This window comes from Euleptes europaea, chromosome 11, assembly GCF_029931775.1.
Source record: "Euleptes europaea isolate rEulEur1 chromosome 11, rEulEur1.hap1, whole genome shotgun sequence".
Lineage (NCBI taxonomy): Eukaryota > Metazoa > Chordata > Lepidosauria > Squamata > Sphaerodactylidae > Euleptes > Euleptes europaea.
Genome location: NC_079322.1, coordinates 14,292,281 through 14,313,936, shown reverse-complemented (window position 1 = coordinate 14,313,936; position 21,656 = coordinate 14,292,281). Strand labels below are relative to the sequence as shown.

General features: G+C 46.7%; 1 protein-coding gene across 1 annotated transcript in view; it reads left to right on the top strand.

The window, feature by feature from the left end:
• Positions 1-17,993: 17,993 nt before the first annotated feature.
• ADCY1 (adenylate cyclase 1) overlaps positions 17,994-21,656 on the top strand; it is a 227,356-nt gene continuing 223,693 nt past the window's right edge. Inside the window, exon 1 of the mRNA XM_056857493.1 lies at positions 17,994-18,695. Within this exon, the coding sequence (XP_056713471.1) occupies positions 17,994-18,695 (702 nt within the window). The remainder of the gene's footprint in view (positions 18,696-21,656) is intronic.

Here is a 21,656-nt window from a genome sequence, read left to right as displayed (position 1 = left end):
GTGGGCACTTGGCTATAAGGCACTGGCAGTTGATGCGGCTCTAGCACATATGGACAATGCTGGTCTCTACATTTCAGTCCAGATCAGAACACATATCCCCAACCCCTGGCCCCTGTCACATGACTGCATTTAGACTTTTTGGAGGTATGGTGGCTTTCAGTAATTAACTCGATCTTAACGCCATTGCTTTCATCTTTCCACATGAACAGAATGCCAGCGAACAGCTTAATTCAGCCTTGCTATGACAAGCATTCTACATTTTGGCATGAATGCATACATAGTCTTGCTGAGGTTTAAAGAAACAGCCCTTGATGGGACACTTTAAAAATCTAATTAAAATCAAGCCAGTTCATTTCAAAGAATTATGGAGTGGGTGCCCTTCTGTGTTTAATTAAATAGTAGACTGGGTATAGCAAAATATTGGCAAAGGGATGTTTCACTGTATGTACACAACAATCTGTTGATTTAAAATGTTTTTCTTCCTACCCTTCGGTCAAACCAATTGACACATCAGCTATTAAATAAACAGGAAAAAAAAACCCAAAGTGCAAATGAAAATAAAAGCAATAGACAAAAATTAAAACAATAAGACTCACACAGTCAATTTTACAACAACAACAAAAATATAACAAACCAGTTTAAACCCTGATTTATCCACAATGTTCTGTTCTGTGGATTCAGATCAAGTGTCTGTCATCAGTCACTCTGGGCAAACGGTGAGTTAACGTTTCAGCTAACAACCTATTACAAACATATCTGGAACAATTTCATACAGCTAGGAGTTGCCCTAACCTGGCTGGCCCAGGCTAGCCCAATCTTGTCAAATCTCAGAAGCTAAACAAGGTTGTCACTGGTTAGTACTTGGATGAGAGATCTCCAAGGAAAAATCTGTTGCTATGCAGAGGCAGGAGATGGCAAAACACTTGAGAATGTCTCTTGCATTGTAAACCGTACAGGGTCACCATAAGTCAGCAGCAAAAAAAAGTTGATTCACACATATATGGGTGTATATGGTTCATACATGATCCAACTGAAAAGCCTAAGAGGTTGAGCTAAAGACAACAAAAATAAAAAATATTTATTCTGTGTGCACCAATTATTAATGAGAAACAAAGGGCCTGAACTTCATTAAAATAACTTCAGACCCAAATCTTACTGAGATTTTTTTTTTTTTAAAAAAAACCCCATATCTTACAAAGTTGATGAAACATACACTTCACAATAAACCACAAAAGACCAGTTACATTTCAGTCACCTGGGCTTTCTTCAGTGGTCACAAATGTACAAACTTAAAACCCACAATGGTGTATGCCTCATCAACTTTGTATGATATGGTGTTTATCTCAGCAAGACTTGGGTCTGCAGTTATTTTAATGAAGCCTGTTTTCAGGCCCTTTGTTTTTCATTAATAATTAGTGCACACGGAATAAATATTTCTTGTACTTTCCATTTTTGTTGTCTTTAGCTCAACCTCTTAGAATTTTCAGTTGATTCTCAGGTCGTATATGCACAGGTACTTTCACTCACATTTGCCCCCTATCTGTCTCGGTTGTTCTTGGAGTTACACAAGAGTTTTCCGTCCATTAGAGATGACCTTGCTGCCAGCCCTTACAAATCCCGGGACTTCCCGTTCCTCTGTTAACCCGATTCTTCCCTCTTCCCTGAGCTCAGCCTACTTGAAATCCCCTTGCATGAGGCAAAGTGCAGGACACAGAAGCTTGGTTTCTCTCACAGCATACACACAGCCAATTACAAAGCAGTATGTCAAGGGGCGGGGATTCACACACCTCCTGATTTGAGCTTGGAGACTGCTAATGCAAAGACTCCCAACAGGAAAGTGTGGGTCCAGTGAGCAATGAACCTCAGGTAAAGCTCCCATGCATAAATGACCTCAGTTAAGTTTGTCCCCCCCCCTTTTTTTGTTGGTTCATGCTGACCCACACCTGCTGATTCCTCTCCACTTCATTAATATATACACTTGGCCCGAAGAATCCCCAAAAGCAACAACCCAGACAGGTAGTCCTAAGGCAAGTTGACTTTATTGGAAAATCAAACGGGTTAACAGTGCTTGCAAACTAACTAAGCCAAGAATGGCTGGCTGGCGCAAATCAGTAATATATATTAGCATAGCTGATATGGCAGGTTGGCATAGTAACTCAGTTTCCCACGGGAGAGGAATGCACGAGATAAAGTGTCCGTTAGAACAGCAAAGCGAGGCAGCTGCGAGAAGCCGCGAGAAAGTCATAACACCTCAGAGGAGCCGAGGAGCCGAACAGGCCCGCTCCTGACAGATAACTAATAGGTGAATGTGTGGATTGAAGGCTGTTAGATCTGTACAAACCCACATGCACCTCATCACCTGATCATGCAATCATTGAGTGATGAATGCACACCGTAGCCCTCTACACACAATCCATTTCTGTATTCAATTCATAAACGTAGAATGGGAGTGGGGATGAGAGCATTGGCTCCATGTGTTCACTACCTCTTGAGCATGGCGTCTACATGCTGACAAAATCTATGCACATAGGCTCTCTTCTGCCCAAGTAGGCATGTTTGAAAACCAGTGTTCCCAACCACAGGGATGGTACTTTTCCCCCATGTTAAGGTGCTAGGGTTGCCAGGTCTGGGTTGGGAAATACCTGGAGATTTTGGGGGTAGAGCCTGAGGAGGGCGGGGATAGGGGAGGGGAGGAACTTCAATGGGGTCTAATGCTATGGAGTCCACTTTCCAAAGCGGCCATTTTCTGCAGGTGAACTGATCTCTGTCGTCTGAAGATCAGTTGTAATAGTGGGAGATCTCCAGCCACCACCTGGAGGTTGACGGCCCTAACAGGTACCTTGCTTGCAAGTTGACAATAGTGGGTAGATGGGGGTGCAGCCAGGACCTCAGTTAGGGTTGCCAACCTCCAGGTACTAGCTGGAGATCTCCTGCTATTACAACTGATCTCCAGCCAATAGAGATCAGTTTACCTGGAGAAAATGGTTGCTGTGGCAATTGGACTCTATGGCATTGAAGTCCCTTCCCTCCCCACACCCTGCCCTCCTCAGGCTCTGCCCCAAAAATATCCCACTGGTAGCAAAGAAGGACCTGGCAACCCTAACCTCAGTGGGGTACAGTGCCACTGAGTCCACCCTCCAAAGCATCCATTTTCTCCAGGGCAGCTGATCTCTGCAGTTTGAAGAAGAGGGGTAATTCCAGGGGATCCCCAGGTCCCACCTGGAGGCTGGCATCCCTACCACTTGCCCCCCACTCCATTTATGTGGGCACTGATAGAATGCACAGGGCCTGGAGATCTCCTGGAATTACAACTGATTACAGGAATCAGTTGCCCTGGAGAAAATGGCTATTGTGGACGGTGGACTGTATCGCATTGTATCCCTTCCCTCCTCAAACCCTGCCATTCTTATACTCCAACCCCAAAACTTCAGGGATTTTCAACCCAGAGCTGGCAACCCTGGGTGTACAGGGATCCAGTTCTAAGCATCCACCTGATTGTGGGAATTATCTTCAGCTTAAAATCTGTGTCTCAAATGTTCTCACAGTTCCCTTGGGGTGATTTTTTTAACCTTACAGTTTTATTCTTCATCTAGCTAGCCTTTGAGCCTTGCTGGAAATGTTGCATGTATGTATGGGTGCACCCTTTCCTCGAAATACTCCTTCCCCGTCGAATAAGGTGTCCCCAAATAGTAATTGGTTAGCCCTTTTCTAATAATTACTACACCAGAGCAGTAGTTTTTAGAAGTAGGCAGCCAATTGTATCAAAAAAATAAGATAGACCCACAATTAAGCAGTCAAGAATTAGATTTAATTCTAGATCAATATTAAATCCATGAATACTTCATTAATATTACGCTCTTTCTGCTTCCTCCTCTCTGGGTTTGATCTCATGTTTCCATTTTCTCGAGACAAAATCCCTTCGGGAAGGAAATCACCCTTTGGTGACACAGAATGCCTTTGAAATGAAGCTGACAGATGCCCTTTCCCCCCTCACTTAGAATATTTAAAGCATCCAGGGTCTCCAGGTCTGCCCAGCTAATCAGGATTAGAAGAGGAGGAAAAATAGCACTTAGCCTTAGAGTACTACGAGGTGAGTTTCTGTCTGAGGGATAAGACAGCGTCTTTGAGCAACAGACCTTCAGGCCAACCTTGAAAATAGATCGGTAAAAAGAACAGACTGAAATCTCTGTGGCAGAAGGAGTTTAGGACCGGAGACAGAGTGATTAATGCAGCCATTTCTAAAGAATTCTTAAGTATGCTTAGGGTTGCTGGCAGGATGTTTTTGGGACGGAGGCTGAGGAGGACGGGGTTTGGGGAGGGGAGGGACTTCAATGCCATAAATGGCCAAAGCGACCATTGTCTCCAGGTGAACTGATCACTACCGGCTGGAGATAAGCTGTAATAACAGGAGATCTCCAGCTAGTACCTAGAGGTTGGCAACCCTAAGTATGCTCCTTCTCCAGAATGGGTGCGGGAGGGTGGTGTTATTAGGTGTCTACCAGGGCCCACACCCCAGCAAGGGGCCGACCATCCCAAACAATCTCTTGAAATTGCTGCTGGAGGGTGGCAGCTGCTGGACCTCTGATCTCTGCCACCTATGTTCTTCATGTCTTTTGCCTTTGGACCCGATCCTGTGACAGTAGCAAAGAGGAGGAGAAGCTGCCACCATCCTTCATTCATAGGGTTGCCAGCTCCAGGTTGGGAAATACTTGGAGATTTGGGAGGGTGGAGCCTGAAGAGGGCGGGGTTTGGGAAGGGGAGGGACTTCAGTTCGGTGTAATGCCTCCTTCCCAAGGTACCCGGTGGATGAAATATGAATTTAGGATACAGGACCAGAACCGAGGCCATTCAGTTGCTTTTGATTGGAGAGTTTTTGCCTTTAGCTCCACCCCCATCAGAGTACAGACAATAAAACTCCATCCCCAGAGCCACCGGGTGCAATTCCCCATCCCTGCTACACCACCTACCTGGCTTATAAGGGACCACCCCTTAGCTCCCATGCTCCACCTCCTGAGTGCTTGCCAATCTAAATTCTTGTTGCGGGGGGAAGGAAGTCTTTGGCCAATTATGCTTGGTAATTAGCAGCGTGTTCCAGGTTGAAGTGCCCCACATTTTTTTTTTAATTTCTTCACACTGAACCGTCATTCCAGACGTCACTGCGAAGCTGGCACACACCTGCTTCACATTTCTTAAGAGCCCCTTTAACGAGACCTTTTGTATTTGCTCCACCCCCGCATCGAAGCATTCACTGAAGGAAGCATGCAGAATCCCAGCCCCAGTTTAGCTATGCAAACGACTATTGCTAATGGCTATGCAAATGAAGGAACAAAGGAACAGGCGAGTGGGGGTGGAATTTGTTTGACTTTCTCCTCTTGCATTGGGATTGTGAATAGTAATTTTAAAGGTCAGATTTAAAAAATCAGCATTGAGCGAGGAGCAGAATCGACCCTGCATAAATGGCCTTTGTTTCTTCAGGACAACAAAACAGGCAGAGAGGAGATCAAATATGCTAGTTTTTTGATTAGAAAGGGAACACAGGAGGGTACAAATGCCTCCTCACCTATGCAGCAGCTTCCAAACTGCAGCCTTTTCATATTCTAAGTCAGTGGTTCCCAAACTATTCAGGCCACAGCCCCCTTGGTTCCACAAACTCAACCCCAGCGCCGCCTACCCTATCCTATAAAAAAGCATTATTCAAAATAGGGGTTTGCATGACTCACTAAAGAAGATATTAACAATAAAATTTCAAAACAGTAACAATTAATTGCACATCTATTCAAAATCAAATTAAAACCTTTTAGTTGAAATTTATTCAACAAAACTGATGAACTTGATCCAGTGGTACCAGCTCTTCAAAGTCAGGAAAAAAATTCTGATCGTTTCCACCAAATTTGCCAGCATGGTGCCATAGCTTGAGCTATTGTATATTAGTGGACAACACAGTTGAAGGGGCCCACCTCTAGCACCCCCCTGCTGCCCTCTCGCCCCCCTAAGTAATCCCACTGCCCCACAGGGGGTGGTACTGCCCACTTTGGGAACCACTGTTCTAAGTAGAAATTAAAATTTCCCCACTGTTTTTAAAGTTTAAAAGCATATAGTGTATAATGAGGGAGAAAACTGATATAATAGCAACGGGTTTTAAGATATAGCCCTTTGTGCGCATCAGCTTAAAGAGGACCCTTCTCAGTTCCCCCCATGTATTTTCCTCCTTTCATCTCTCACGAGCCTAATGACAGTTACTGGGTTTTTTTTTAATCTGGCTCTATCGTACACCCACGGTGCCAAGGAAGGCAGGGCAGTAGGAGCAGAGATAAGAATTAAGTTGCCTGCTCCTAAACTGTATCCCCGGCTGTTTCATTGAGAGTAATGATGGGGAGAAAAAGAAAAGAGCATTATGGGTGTTTTGGGGGGCAAATGGCTTACGGGGTCAGAGACCAACTGAAACACCTCAAAACAAAACAGGTTACTCGGGATTCAACAGGATCTTCTTGGAGATGGGGAACCACGCGCTGAATAAAACCCAGTGCGCTAATCTATGGGAGGAAAAGAAAGCCAACTGGAGCCTTAAAAGGAAAGGGCTTCTCCATCCTGTGATTTAAGCTCAAAATAGAACTCACAGCAACATATGTGCAGCTAATTTGACCTAATTAGTTGTTACTATTTCCAGGAATTACACTAAAGAATCTAATTATGTGGGGCTAGATATAGGATAGAGGGAACCTTAGCCTTTGGTGGAGATCAAATGTAGTGTCAGGGAAAGAGCTTGCACGTCCTCCATCTGGAGGCCATGCCCTGATCTTTCTAGAAGGCAGTGTGATATACAGGTCGAGTTGCCAACATCCAGGTGGCACTTGGAGATCTCCCAGAATTACAACTGATCTCCAGACCACAGAGATCAGTTCTCCTGGAGGAAATAGCAGATTAGGAGGGTAGATTCTATGACATTCTACAGCACTGAGGTCCCTCCCCTCCCCAAAGCCCACCCTCTCCAGGCTCCACCCCCAAATCTCCAAAAGGTTTCCAACCTGGAGTTGGCAACCTTAGGGCAAGGAAGAAGATGCGGCCTGGTCTCCCATCTCTTGCCTCTGTTCAAAAGATGTCACTCAAAGCCACGATGGCAATAAATCAAAACCCATTTTAGATGAGCAGAACTGTAGAATTAGTAGCTAATGACAGCTAAGAGCTTTCTGTCAATTGCTCTGTACAATTAATTGATTCTTAAAGGACAAAGGATTTTTAAAAAATCATCTTTTGATTGAGGCTTAATTGCCACTGTCCCTCTGTGAATTGAGATTACAATTGCTGGCATTTATTTATCTCGCTTGGTTCAGCCAGGCAAGGCCTGTAAGGTTATCTTGATACCCAACTGCTTTGTGAGGTTATGCTAAACATTAATATAAATGTTAAGATACATTCTCTGTTGCACAAACTTATCTTTTCAGCGCTCCTTATATCTGTGTAACCCATCGTTACGGGCTAGACCCGTATGTGGACAATTGGCGGTACTTAAAAATCATGCAAAGTAGTCATTAACATTAGAATTGCATCGAAAACTATTAAACAACGATTAAGAAGACATTGGAAGGCCAAAAGGCCTTCACAATGTTTTGTACAGAATTGCTCGAACACATGTATAAAATGGGGAAAATAAAAGGATGTACTGGTTTTAAAATAAGACAGTCCTCAAACTGCATCAGAGGATGGCAGATGCTGGGATGTGGTTGCCAGAGTATACTTTGATGTGCTGACATTGGACAACTATATCAGTATTGGTCAGAAGCACCATATCAGCATAAACTGCATAACTGCATCTATAACCTGTCTTAGGGTTGCCAGATCCAGGTTGGGAAATACCTGAAGATTTGGGGTGGGGGAGTCTGAGGAGGGTGGGGTTTGGGGAGGGACCCCAGTGGGGTTTAATGTCAGAAAATATTTTTGTTAGTCTTTAAGGTGCTACTGGACTCTTGCCCTTTTCTACTATGATATAAAGCAATCCCCCTATTTTCCCCACTCCCTGCTAACAGCCGATCATGTTCAGGCATGGAAATGCTCATCTTGATGATGTCAGAATGCATTTCCTTAATTACACTTTATTGAGAGAGAAGGGGAAACTCAACCTGGGGCTGCCATTTTCTGTGGCGACCCTATGACCAGCCTCATGTTTTGTTCTGGTCCCTTATCTGCAGCAGGGACAGAATAGTATTGGCCCATTTTACGCAGCTGTTGGAATTATGGCGATATATATAAAATGCACTTTGTAAAGGCTTATTCATACAATGACCAGAGAGCGAGCGAAGTTTAGTGGTTAGAGTGTCAAACTGGGATTTGGGACAATTGGGTTTGAATCTCTGCTCCACCATAAAAGCTCACCAGTTGACCTGGGCCCGTCGCAATTGCTCAGCCTAACCATCCTCACAAGGTTGTGTTACATAAGATTAGGATTGCCAACCTCAAGATCTCCTGCTATTACAACTGATCTTCAGGTGAAAGAGATCAGTTCCCCTGGAGAAAATGGCCACTTTGGCAACTGGACTCTATGCATTTGAAGTTCCTCCCCTCTCCAAACTCCACCCACCTCAGGCTCCACCCCAAAATCTCCAGGTATTTCTCAGCCCAGAGCTGGCAACCCTGTATAAGATGTAGGCAGGGAGAACAATGTGATGTGCCACTTTGGGTCCTCATTAGGGAGAAAAGTGGGATATAAATAAAAAATAAGAATCCTTCAAAAAATATAACAAGCAAAAATTCCTATGATCCCTTAGATTAATAACAGTGCAATTTTAGTCCCTGTTTAACTGTGCAAGCTGGGCCAGGGAGCAGCCTAGAAATACCGAACAGTTGGCCAACCCACTATATTATGTATCAAGTTTGTACTGCCGCTTTCTTCTCATGCTGAATATTTAATGAGAAATGGGTCCTATGGATAATGGATGATAAAGCTACAGAAAACTGCTTTCCTTTGTAAAAGACTAAGCATGTCTTATTGTCTGTGGGGGGATGTGTACATATTTATTGGTCTTCCTACTAAGCCCAAAGGGGTGAGTCAGCCTGATGCGCAACCCATTTTAGTGAAGATATTATGCGTTAAAAGCTGACTGTAGTTCCATTGACTGCCGAGGCTCAATCCTTTATCGTAACTGGGCAGTGGATTGGGTTATATGTTGCAGACCTAAGTGAAGTCAATGCTAAGTATTTTGTTACTGGCTTTGCAATTCTGGAGAGGGGGGAAATAACCCTTTTCATATCATCAGGTTTTTGAAAAAAAGAACATTAATTCCAAAGAGAATTCTAAATAGGAGTTTAACATTTTGCTGATGGTATTCAACCATGGCACACAGAAACTGGCACCCCAGTAGGTCTGCCCTAGTAGTCTAGCCTATAACAAAAGTTGCCCTGGAGGTCAGGGAGGTCTTTTGATGGGATCAAAAGGTCTGGTCCGGGGAGGGAGCTGCAGACTTTGAAGGGAATTTTACATAAACCCAGACAAGTCACAAATGGCGTTATTCAACGTCACTTGCTGAGGAGAAAATGAAACATTTGCAAAAGACACTTTTCGTCCTGCCTATTTGTTTTGGCAAATTTCCCATTTCTGTTTCCCATATTAATGTTGATCTTTCTAGTGAATGTTAGTAATATTGTCAGAATTACCCCACATATGGAGAATCCATAAAGGGAAACTGAACTTTTGAACAGTACCAGAGTCGTTACAAAATTCAGGCATGTGCCCAATCTCTAGTTTTTGCAGTCTGCCTGAGACCAGATTACAAAGTATACTTGGACCAGATTCCTTAGAGTGCAGAAGACTTGCTTGGGTTCATTCACACAAAACTTTGCAGCCTCTCCAATTACCAATGTGTTGATTTTTGAACAAGGAAAGGGGTTCCCAAAATTACTTTCATCATTCTCCTCTCTTCCATTTTACCCTCTCAACGATACTGTGAGGTGGGTTAGGCTGAGAGTGTGTGGCTGGTTGAAAGCCACTCAGCAAATGGCATAGTGGGGATTCTAACCTCAGTCTCCCATATTCTAGTCCATCAGTCAAACCATTATTCTACATTACTGTCAGGAGCAGGCCATGAAGACTGTTCATGGTTGTGCTTCCAGGTGCTGTTTTGCAGTTCTCTCCAAAGCCAGCCCGTGCCCCGTGTTTAGACTTCATAGAGTCCTTCATAGATTCCTTTAGTGTGGGAATTGCCAAGTACTCCTTCCTGCCTCTGGGAGAGGGAGAGTTGCCTGGACTACCGGTTATCTCCTTTTGCTTTTCCTTATATGCCGTGTACCTTGCCTTAGCCCCTTACTAGTGCCATTCTGAATATGGCTTCTGCAACCTGCCGATGTTAACCAATAAAACTGCTTTTGTGGACTTGCCGTCTGCTGGAATCCCTTTATGGGTTTATCGCAGGCTAGAGCTCACAATTACACTGGCTTGAGAACCCCATACAATTGTATTACAGTTGTGCAAAAAACAAACAACCCCCCCCCTGGTAAATTTCGGGTATGGATTTATTGGGCCTGTTTTTTTTTTTGTAAACCTGGAATAAGCCCATGCCAGTAAAAAGGTATTTCAGCTTTATTTCTGAGTTTGCTGAAAAATTTGGGTCCATTGTAGTCTATGGGGATTATTTCTGAAGCTCCTGTGGGGGCATTTTTGGAGGTAGAGTCACCAAATTTGCAGCATGGCTGAAAGGGACTCTCCTTAGACGGTCACCAAAGTTTGGTGAATTTTGGGATAGGGGGTCCAATTTTATGGGCCCACAAAGGGGTCGCCACCAACCTCCAGGTATTTGCAAGCCAAGCTGTCCATCAGTTTTCAGGTTCAGAAGTTCAGGACTGGTGGAAAGAGCCAATTGGCAGGCTCGCACCTCAAAATCTGGGGCTCCCTTTGTATCTGGGGCACATAGCATGATGTCCATGTAAATTAGCTTCCAAACTGAAGAAAAAGTCTTAAATGCAAGAATATAAGGCACAGAAACATTTCTTTTGGTGGCAAATGACATCTTGTGAACAGTCCTTTATTATAGTCATAAAATCTGAAACGAAGCCTCTACTCAGGACGACCTTCCGTTTGACATCAGATTTTCAAGCTGGTGGTGATATTGGAGCCAGCCGAAGTCTTGACCACGGGGGCTGTTCTGAAAGAGACTGCTCATCTGCGCAGGTGAGGGAGTCTTCCTTGGAAGACTGGTGGTGTGAGCAGCTATTGAAGCCAGTTCTTTTTAGTTTGAGGGTATATCCCTCCGGACAGGACTTGGTGAGCCCCGTCTTTTAAAATACCCTTTGCTTTATCCAGATTAATCCACTGAATGGCTCTGATTACATGACCTCTACCTCAAAAGGGCCCCAACTATGGGGCTCTATCAAAACCAGTAAAAAAAAGATAGAAACATGGGAGAAAGCACAGAGTCGTGCATCTGAGCAAAGGCAAATAGCTGAACCCGAAAAAGCTGAATAATTGTTCAGCTTTTTTGGGAATTGCCTATTCAGCTTCGGGCAGATTCCCAGGTTTTTGGAATTTAGTCAAACCGAAAACCGAATATTGCCAAAATGGCTAATTTTGGGTTTATTTTCGGTTCGGGTATATCGATATGAACAACCCTAAATTGCATAGACAATGTTGTTCTCAACTGAAAATGAGCTACATTTCAAGTCGTTTTGCCTCTGCAAACTTTATTTAGTTTGGCAGCTGCTCACAATGGTAGCTTCCTTAGATTGTATATGCCCAGCACCACCATGCAACACTGAAAATCAGATACATTTTGAGTGCATGCGCTTCTTTTCTGCCTGTGTGGCTACCAGCATTCTTCATGTTGGCACATGCTCAGAAGTGCAGAACAACAGTTCCCAGCCAACATGAGGAATGGTGCTAGTGGTGGAAAGTGCTATCAAGTTGCAGCTGACTTATGGTGACCCCATTGGATTTTCAAGGCAAGAGGCGGTCAGAAGCTGTTTGTCATTGCCTGCCTCTGCACAGCAACCCTGGACTTTCAAATACTGACCAGGGCCAACCCTGCTTAGCTTCTAGGATCTAAGGAGATCAGGCTAACCTGGGCCATCCAGGTCAGGGCAGCATAACGAATATGCAGTCCAGTATTGAACATTCAGTTCTCATGAAACTAAGCTTTAAGAATTAGGCAGGCTACTTCAACAAGGTTAAAATACTAGAGAGACAAGTCACACAGCTTTACCCACAATAAAGAGCCCTGAAGGATTCAGACAATGAAGGAAAGGCTCTCTTTTGTAAGCTAACATTTTTTGTCTCTTGGGTGGACTGGGGGCAAAGGGGGGGGAAGGGATTGCCATGGGAAAGCAGTGTGAAAATGTGCATCCAAAAAAAACTTGCAGCACAATATAGAAATATTTTGAGCATTCGATAAAAAGCTAATTTTGTTTTGAGAATTCAAGGGTACTGGACCCATTCCCTCAAATTTGTCCATAAAAATGAATGATATATTCCCCTCAAAAAAGGTAGATTTCTATCATCAAACACCAAAGGTTCCAGAAACTGCATTTCTCCCAAGCTGAGTGTGCCAACGCTTTAGTCCCAAAGCATTTGTGATGTTGCTACATCCTTCTCTGTTGTTATATTGGCAAGCAAACCAACAGATGGCTCTCACTGATTCTTCATTTTTCCCTGTTGAATTGTTTCATTTTCAACGAGTCCTACAAAAATTCATCTTGCTTCTATATCATGGTTTTGTGAGCGGGGGTTATGTTTCCCAGCACAAACTATGGGTGAATATGACAATCCTTCACCAAGTGCTAACTTAACCGCAGTTTGTCATTCTCTGATGAAGACATGCGTGCTTCTCAATCTCCATGAATCAGGTCAGCCTTTTAGTATCCTTTGCTCCACTTCACTGGACACTGGAGTCCCTGAGGACGTACCTGGGGATGTACCAAAGTAAACCGTGAAATCCTAGAAATATTTCAGCTGCAATCCTAAGATTACTTTCCGAGGAGTAAGCCCCATTGAATAAAATGGGCTTACTTCTGAGTAACTTACTTAATGGACTTACTTCTGAGTAGACCTGAGTAAAGGGATGTTCCAAATCTTACAACAAAGACTGTTACCATACATGGAATGAGAAATGTGTGATGTTAAAGCTGAATTCAGAAAAGGAAGAGGCACTAGAGATATTGCAATATTTGCAAATATTGCAAATTTACGTTGGTTAGTGGAGCATACGAGAGAATTTCAGAAGAAAATCAGCTTGTGTTTCATAGAATATAGCAAAGCTTTTGACTGTGTGGATCATGCAAAACTATTGCTGGTTTTAATGGAAATCGGTGTGCCACAGCATCTGATTGTTTTGATGCACAATCTGTACTCTGGACAAGTGGCTACTGTGAGGCCCTAACATAGAGAAACAGAATGCTTTTCAATTAACAAGGGTATTAGGCAAGGATGTAGTTTATTTCCCTATCTGCTCAATCTATATTCAGAACACATCATAAGGAAAGACGGATTAGATTTAGATGAAGGTGGAGTGAAAACTGGAGGAAGGAACATTAACTATTTGAGATATGCAGATGACACCACATTACTAGCAGAAAACAGTATAGACTTGAAATGACTACTCATGAGGGTTAAATCAGAAAGTGCCAAAGCAGGATTACAGCTGAACATCAAGAAGACAAAAGTAATGGCTAATGAAGAATTACACAACTCTAAGGCTGGCAATGAAGAAACTGAAATTGTTAAAAGCTCTTCTATTCCTTGGCTCCATCATCAACCAAGACTGCAACCAAAAAATCAGAAGGAGACAAGTGGGGGCCCACGAAACTCATGGAGGGAATCCCATTTCCCCTCCCCCAACCTACTTACCTTAAAGCCTGGATCAGCCCCAGGCTTTCTGCAGCAGCAATGGCCATCCCCTTTGCTTCGGCAATGGCCATCCCCTTCTCGGGCGGGGAGTCGACCCGGAAGTGTACATGCACTGGCAAGCTCCTCGCAGTTGCAGCGTGTCTGTAATTAAAATCAGGAGAAACCAGGATTGAAATAACCTGGTTAAATTCCGGAGGTTGGTGGGTTGAACATGCTGGCAGGAGATGGCCATACATGTTCACAAGGGAAATTCGCTTCATTTGTGGGATCAGCGTAGGAAAAAACAGCCATGCATTTTCGGCCGTGGTTTGCCATGGTATGTCTCTGTGTAGCAACCCAGGGTTTTCTTGGTGGTCACCCATACAAGTCCCAACCAGGGCTCACTCTGTTTAGCTTACCAGATCTTACAAGATCGGGTGAGGCTGGGCCATCCAAGTCAGAGCAAAACTCAGACTTAGGCGATACAGTTTAAAGCTGGAACAAGATTGGTGAGATATTATTTTCCTACCTCTCTTGAGGCCTTCTGCATAGTGCTGTACACCCTTTCCCCTTGGTATTTTTCGGGTTCAGGTTTGATAAACCCGGAACTTTAAAAAAAAGCTGAAAAAGCCAAATCCTTATATTGGCTTTTTTCCCGGATAAACTAAAATTTTCAAGTTTATTAAACCCAAACCTGAAAAATATGTGATGCAGAACTGAACGCTGAGCTTGGCCAAATCCAGTGTTCAGTTCTGTGCTGCCTGCGGTTCTGGACTTTGGAGACAGTGGCAGTGAGGACTCAGCCAGCTGGTAAGTGAGGGGGAGAGGGAGGGAGTAAGGGAGGTGGGGGAAATGGCGGCGGGGCCGAAGTGGCCCCAAATAATGCCAGAAAATTCGGCATTATTTGGGATCCCCTTTTCGGCTCCCTTTAATTGCAACCATTTTTTACAGTCACCCCCCCTCTGAAAAATATCAGGGATTTTTTCGGTTTGGCTTTAGCTGAATACTTCTGCAAGCCCGTACTTCTGCAAGCCCCTCTTCAAGTTCCCCACTGCTTGGCTGGCTCTGTTTGCGGGGGTTTTGGGCCTGCTGCAGACCTCCAGAGGCAGAAGCCCTACTTTAGGCTCTTCCCCAAATGACGCTGTTCTCTGCATGGGACGCTCCTTCTCCTCGGGCGGTTTCCGGTTTCATTGTCCCTTTCTCCCCAGAAATCTGTCTTTTCACACACCTCCTAGGAGTCCCCCACAGGGACAAAATATCTTTCGCCCCCCCCCAACTCCAACAGAGGGCCAAGCCCATAGGTTACATGTGTATGTAATTCCACACATACACACGAAGCTGCCTTATAGTGGATAATACCCTTGATCCCAGAAGTTTGGACAAGAGCCAATGGATTGAAATTAAAGCAAAAAGGCAGATTATGAGAGGGAAGGCAGGAAGGGTTGTGTCAGTGCTTGGCTCTCGTGGCCCTTTCTTACATGCCCAGGGTAATGCTGATCACCACTTTGGGGTCAGGAAGCAATTTTCCTCCAGACCAGATTGGCCAGGGATCCTGGAGGTTTTTGCCTTCACTGGGGGATTTGAGGGGGGGGTGTAGGTAGTTGGAATTTCCTGCATTGTGCATGGGTTGGACTAGACGATCCTTGAGGTCCCTTCCAGCTCCATGTTTCTATGTTTTTCTGTGTTTCTCAATGTTAAGGTTAATATTCTCTACTCTGACTGGAAGAGCGTCTTCAGAGTCTCAAGGGGAGGTCTTCTACATCATCTGCTACCTGACCCTTCAGCTGGAGATGCTGCGGATTAAATTTATGACCTTCTACATACCAAGCAGATGCTCTACCACTGGGTCACAGCCCCACCCAGCAGCCAGCTTTCTTATCCCAGAATATTTGGTGATATAGCTAAATTTTCCCTTCCAACCACTATCGAATATGGAAAAAATGTTGCATTTTGTTTTCATTAATGTTGGGTTTTATGGAACAGGGAAAAAACCAGAATAATGTGCTCCTCAAAATTGCATATGTGCATCCATGTGGGGGAAAAAACACTAGGATAACATTTTGGATAATTTTTGCACTGCAGTCTGATGCATAGATTGAGCAGCCGTTTCGTGTAGCAAAGCAGATTGGAAACATACAGTAAAGGCAGGTACTTGACATTTGGAGAAAGAGGAAAGACTTGCCTTGTGGCTGATGGTTATCCTTTAGAGGATGGAGCTTGTAAAGCGGGCTGACAAAATAAATCAATATGTTTCTGAAAGATTATTGCGATGGGAGCAGCTACACACTTAAACATGCCTTTATCGCCAATTTCCAAGGGCGGGGTGGGCTCAGGGCCGAAGCTGGGGCAAGGCAAAAAATGCTGCCCTCTGGCAAGCAGCTCTGGGGGAGGCCCAGTAGGGGCAGAGGCAGAGGAAGAACTGGCAGAGTTTCAGGGGGTAGACCTGTTGGTCTGCAGTAAAACAACTAGACTTGAATCCAGTAGTGCCTTAGAGACCAACAAGGGTTTCAGGGTAGGAGCTTTCGTGAGTCAAAGTTCTCTTCATCAGACAGGAGTAGAGTAGAAATGGAGACCCGAGTCCTTTTATCCCAGTCAGAAGATGTGAGGGGTGTTGTAAAGGATGCTTGTAAAGGATGCAAAGGTACCCTGCAGATTCTCATCAGCTTGATAAGAGCAGAGGGGAAATGCTGAAAGTGGGAGTGAAAATTAGCATCCGCAGTGAGATAAGGTCTGTAGGGAGGTAACCGGCAAGCATTTGGGGCCCAATTTTGATAACTGGCCATGCCTCCTTTAGGGCTTCAAAACAAGAGACCCAGCAGGGCCTGCCTGCTTACTTCAGGTTCAGATGTGCCAAAAAACTGCTTGAAAGGGTGTCTGCCACTCCAGGAGACACCAGGTTAGGGATCTACGACCTGTTATGTTATTCGGCTGCAAACCTGCCCTTTTTTACCTGGCACTTGAGACGTCTTATGGAATAAGGGGAAGGGCCACGGGTCAGATCCTGTTGAGAGAAAGGATCTGGCAGGATTGGGAGTGGGGGAGGGGGGTGGAGGCTCTTTTTGAGGACGGGTTTCTTTCCTGGGATCTCTTTCGACTCTAAAGCATCGAGGGCATGCCGTTTCCCTAGACAGTTGCGTGTCTGCGCGTGGCCGGGGGCCGGTTCGAGGCCAAGGCGCCCCCCCTCCATCCAAAAGGGGCTTCGATCTCCCTCCCTCTCCCTCCCCTCCCACTCAGCCTCGCGTGATCGACTTCAGAGAGTCCAAAAGAAGAGCCGATCTCCCTTCCTCCCCCAACTCCCGCCCCATCCCCCGCCGCCGGGCCCGCAGTCCCTTGCGCTCCACGCAGTCGCGGGGACCCCTTCTAATCGGCTCGCAGGGAAGCGGGGCACAAAGTTGGCGGGGGTTTTTTTTGGGGGGGGGGAGGCGACGAAAGCCCTCCGAAGCGCGCGCGCGCGCGGGGAAGGGCGCCTCGGCGGCGCGCGCGGCTCGCCGAGGGGCGGGGGCGTCGAGAGAGAGGGAGAGGGCGGGCGCCAACTCCGAGGCGGGTCTGTCAGCAAAATGCACCTTCCCAACCCTTTTCTTCTTTTTGGGTAGGCGCTTATCGAGGCGCTCCCACCGGGGAGACGCGTCTGGCTCCTCCAGTGCGCAGGCGCGGGCCGCCCCCCACCCACCCAGCCCAGCCCAGCCGCGCGAAATGCTTTCGGACGTCGGCAGGGGCTCGCCCTGTCTTTCCCGCCCTCCTCCCGCCTCCTCCTCCTCCCTGCCCTCTCGGAAACCCCTCCGCGGCGTTGTTGTTGTTGTGGCGGGGAGGCTGGCTGTGTTTTGGCGGCGGGGGGACATGCCCTAGGGAGCCCCCCGCCCCAGCCTGTGGAGAGGCTCCCGCCCGCGTCGCGCGCGCGCGCTCCGTGCGCCCTGCTCCGGCAGGGTTGGGGAGGCGCGAGGGGGTCCTGCAGCGCGCGGGGAGCTGTCCGTCCGGGCAGGGCGGCCGGAGGCCCCCCTCCCCTCCCCTCCCCTCGGGCGGCGTGACTGAGGCGACCCTCGGGGCGTCCCGGGGGTCTGTCCGGCGGCGGCGGCGGGGCTGGCGGGCGGCTGCAGGGGGTGGCCGCCGCCGCCGCCCGGTCTCCCCGCCCGGCCCCTGCTCGCCTTGCCGCCCCTCGCATGAGCGGAGCGCTTCCCTGCCCGGGGGCTTTATGAATGGCCCGGGCATGGAGGCGAGGGCCGCCCCCACCGCCGAGAAGGCGAGCAAGAAGCAGCGCTGCCGCGCGTGCTGCTGCTCCGCCGCGGCCGGGCCGCCTCCGCCGGCCGCCGGCGGGCCCCCCGGAGCGGCGTCAGGGGGCGGCGTGGGGGGTCCCGGGCCGCCGGCGCTGCTGGACGCCGCGGCGTGCGAGGGCCAGTTCGACTGCAAGGAGCTGGAGTCCCTCTTCCAGAACTACAACCTGAAGCTGGAGCAGACGTCCACCCTCAAGGCGCTGGCCGTGCTCATCGTGCTGACGGGCAGCCTGGCCCTGCTGGAGCTCCTGGCCGGCCCCAGCCTGACCATCAGCAAGGGCTCCCACCCGGTGCACTGCATCATCTTCCTCTCCCTCTTCATCGTCACCAACGTCAAGTACCTGCAGGTCACCCAGCTCCAGCAGATCGTCAAGCTCACCTTGCTCTTCGCCTTCACCTTCGCCTTCCTCTGCTGCCCCTTCTCCCTGGGCGCCTACGGCCTGGAGCCCCCCAGCGCCCCGGAGCAGGGCATGTGGCAGCTCATGCTGGTCACCTTCATCTCCTACGCCCTCCTGCCCGTCCGCACCCTCCTGGCCGTCCTCTTCGGCTTGGTGGTGACCGTCTCCCATCTCATCGTCGCCGCCACCTCGGTCCGGGCCAAGAGGCAGCCCCTCTGGAGGACGGTGAGTGGGCCCCCGCCGCCTAGCGTGCCCCCCCTGACCCCAAGGAAGAGAGATGGACCCATCATTCCCAAAGAGCATCTGCTTGCTTAAAATGTGTTGTTGGCTTTTTTTTTTTTTTTAATTACTACATTGGCTCAGGCAGTCATGAGATTCTTAAAAATATAGATTGACACAGGTGGATTTCTTCTCCATGGCCTCCCTGTGAACAGACTGACCTAGTCACCCTCAACCGTTCTGTGTCCATAGAAGTTGTAAACTTTTATTCCAAGGAAACTCTTGGAACGGGAGGGGGGGCATGAGGCCAACTGGGATCACTTTGCAAGAGCTGTCATCCCCACAACCTCAAGTGGCATTCGGAGGGTGGATTGTAGCCGCATGCAGCCAGGAGGGGAGGGGACCGGTGTGGTGGAGCTTGCCTTGCATGTTGGAGTGTAATGCTTGATGTGGGCAACCTGTAGAACAATCCTTTCCTAGGAGTCAGCCCCATTAAGTAGACCCGGGATGGCCTCTGAGCAGAGATGCTTAGGACTCTTGTGGTGTTTGTTGAAGGGTCCCGATGCAAGTCTTAGCACAGGATCCAGAAGTAGACTTCCGTGTAAGGAAGCATGGCTTAGAATATCTGATGGGGCACACTGAAGACAGCACGTGTTTAATGTGTCTGCATTGGTGGAAGAAACTATTTTGTCAGTATCTGTTGATGGTCTATCGGATGCTTGCGGTGAGGTTGTTTTAAATTGACGGTGATGACTAAGGGAGACCTGCATGCCAAATAATACGCAGATCTCTTTATCCTGATCAAGCCCCTATATATCGCAAAGTTTGAATAATACCGCAGAGTCGAAGTGCAGGCTGACAAGTGAAGGAGAAAAGCCTCTCTTTCTTTTCCTCCCCTGTGAGATTATCTGCAAATCCGTACACCTGTAATGTGTTCCTTAATCAGGCAAACCTAAAGTCAAGGTCAGGTTATATATTTCAACCATGCAAACCGCTCCTCTGTTTACAATTATGAGAATCCCCACCCCTCCATCCTAATTTCATAACTGAACGGATGCTTTCTCCAGCCCTTCCTGACCTCCTGTTCCTGAACCTCAAGGGGAAATCCCCCCTACCCAATCTCCTCTCCACGGCATTCCTCACCCACCTTCCCAGAAGAAGCAGCTCTTTTCCACCACTGTCTTCAGACACAGTATTTAGTATGTCATTGAGCTTCCTAACCATCTTTTCCCCCTGAATTAATCCTGTGGAAGAGCTTCTCTGCAGCATCTTTAGGAATGTGCTACTGAAAATTCTCCTCCTCCCCCAATGCACAGTGTCTATTTATAGCCCTGCAGGGCTTCCTCCATAGCCTTCCGGGCTTGTACCAAGAATAAGTAAGGGAATCCACAATCGCTGAAAAAGACCTCCTTAAGACCGTTCTGGATTCTTTTCTGGTGAATTCGAGTTGATTGCTAGCCTAGAAACCCAGTGGGTTTGGGGGCTTGCTTGTTCTGTTGTGCTGTGCATACGGTGGTTACTTTAAAAGCATTGTTTCAGAGGAAGTGGTGGTGTGTTTGGGAGAAATCTACTTCAGAACGGAGAAAAATAATACCAGGGGGAAACAAACAGTTGTTTCTGCTTTCCAACGTTGTTTTCCCTAGCAGCATAACAATGTGTCGTGGCACACAAACACTGTCAGCCCCGGCTCTGAATACAACCCACAGGCGAAGGCACGAAGTCACGCCTGCTCGTTCTTAGGTCTGTATCCCCTTCTGGATTTTCAAACACAGGCTCACCTACCAGGCATACACACACAGTAGCTACAGAGGGAGAGAGACAGCTAGGCAAGAGGTGGGTTTAGAGGGACACACAGGATTATTCTTGGCTCACTGCTACTCAGCTGGTGGACAAAATAAATTGTGTGTGTTTTAGGAGAGGAGAGAGAGAGATTATCTGAGTAAATCATAAAGCTCAGCTTGCTGGTAGTCTATTTTTAAGTACATGCTTTAGAGGTTCAGTGAGAAAGAGAATATATGAACAGCTGAAATCTAAAGAATAACGAAGATATCCGACTGGATGCCAAAGCCCACTCTGAATGACCAGGTTTCTCTGAGGTTAAGATTTACGCATTGAAGAAATCCATCAACATTTCATTTCTAACAGAGCGTGAGCAGTCTTCACTCTTAATGTGGTGTGAGCGTATTGCCTTTAGCTGTCCCTATTCCCCTCCCCCAAATGTATAAAGAAGCCAACTTTCCGTACTGTTTTTACAAATAGATATAATCTCTCACATAAGGTAAGAGGTGCCATTTTGACAAGCATTTCCTTTTGGCCCATGCAACGGCCTCTGTTCTGCTTATTCAGGAGTAAAATGCAATTTCCTTAAAATAGATTTTGTTAGCAATGAAATCCCATTGACTTCAATGGGATTGAAGCTGCCTAATTGTATGCAGAATAGCAGTTTTACGCTTCAAACCCCAACAGACTTGCATGCAAGTAAATCCTATTTAAACCAATGTGACTTACTACTGAGTAAGTGCTCACCAGATGCTAGTGTTTCAAAGATAAATATTCTGCTTCTTCACAAAGTAAATTCCAGTGGGCGGCTGGGATGTTCACATTCCTCAGCCTCCCATAAGCCTTTAGAAATTCAGCTGGCTAGGTAACTTGAAATGTAGATTGCTTTTCTGTATACATACCGTAAGGCGGAACAAAAGTGTGAAAAGGCAGATTCCGAAAAAAACAAATGCCAGGTGAATGCGATGCTTCCATTCAATCCACTTTGACAGTATTCCCATTCGGCATTCACTTACTTACTGTTTTGTTCTATGCAGGATTGCGGTCTCGCATGCTAGCTAGCTTAATAACCAAAGCAAATGCCACATTTGTGTAGAATAACCTATTTGACGAAAGGTTTGAACAATACAGAATCAGTAGTATCTGTTATATAATCTTTCTTTTCCAGAGTTTTAAGCAAGTATTGCA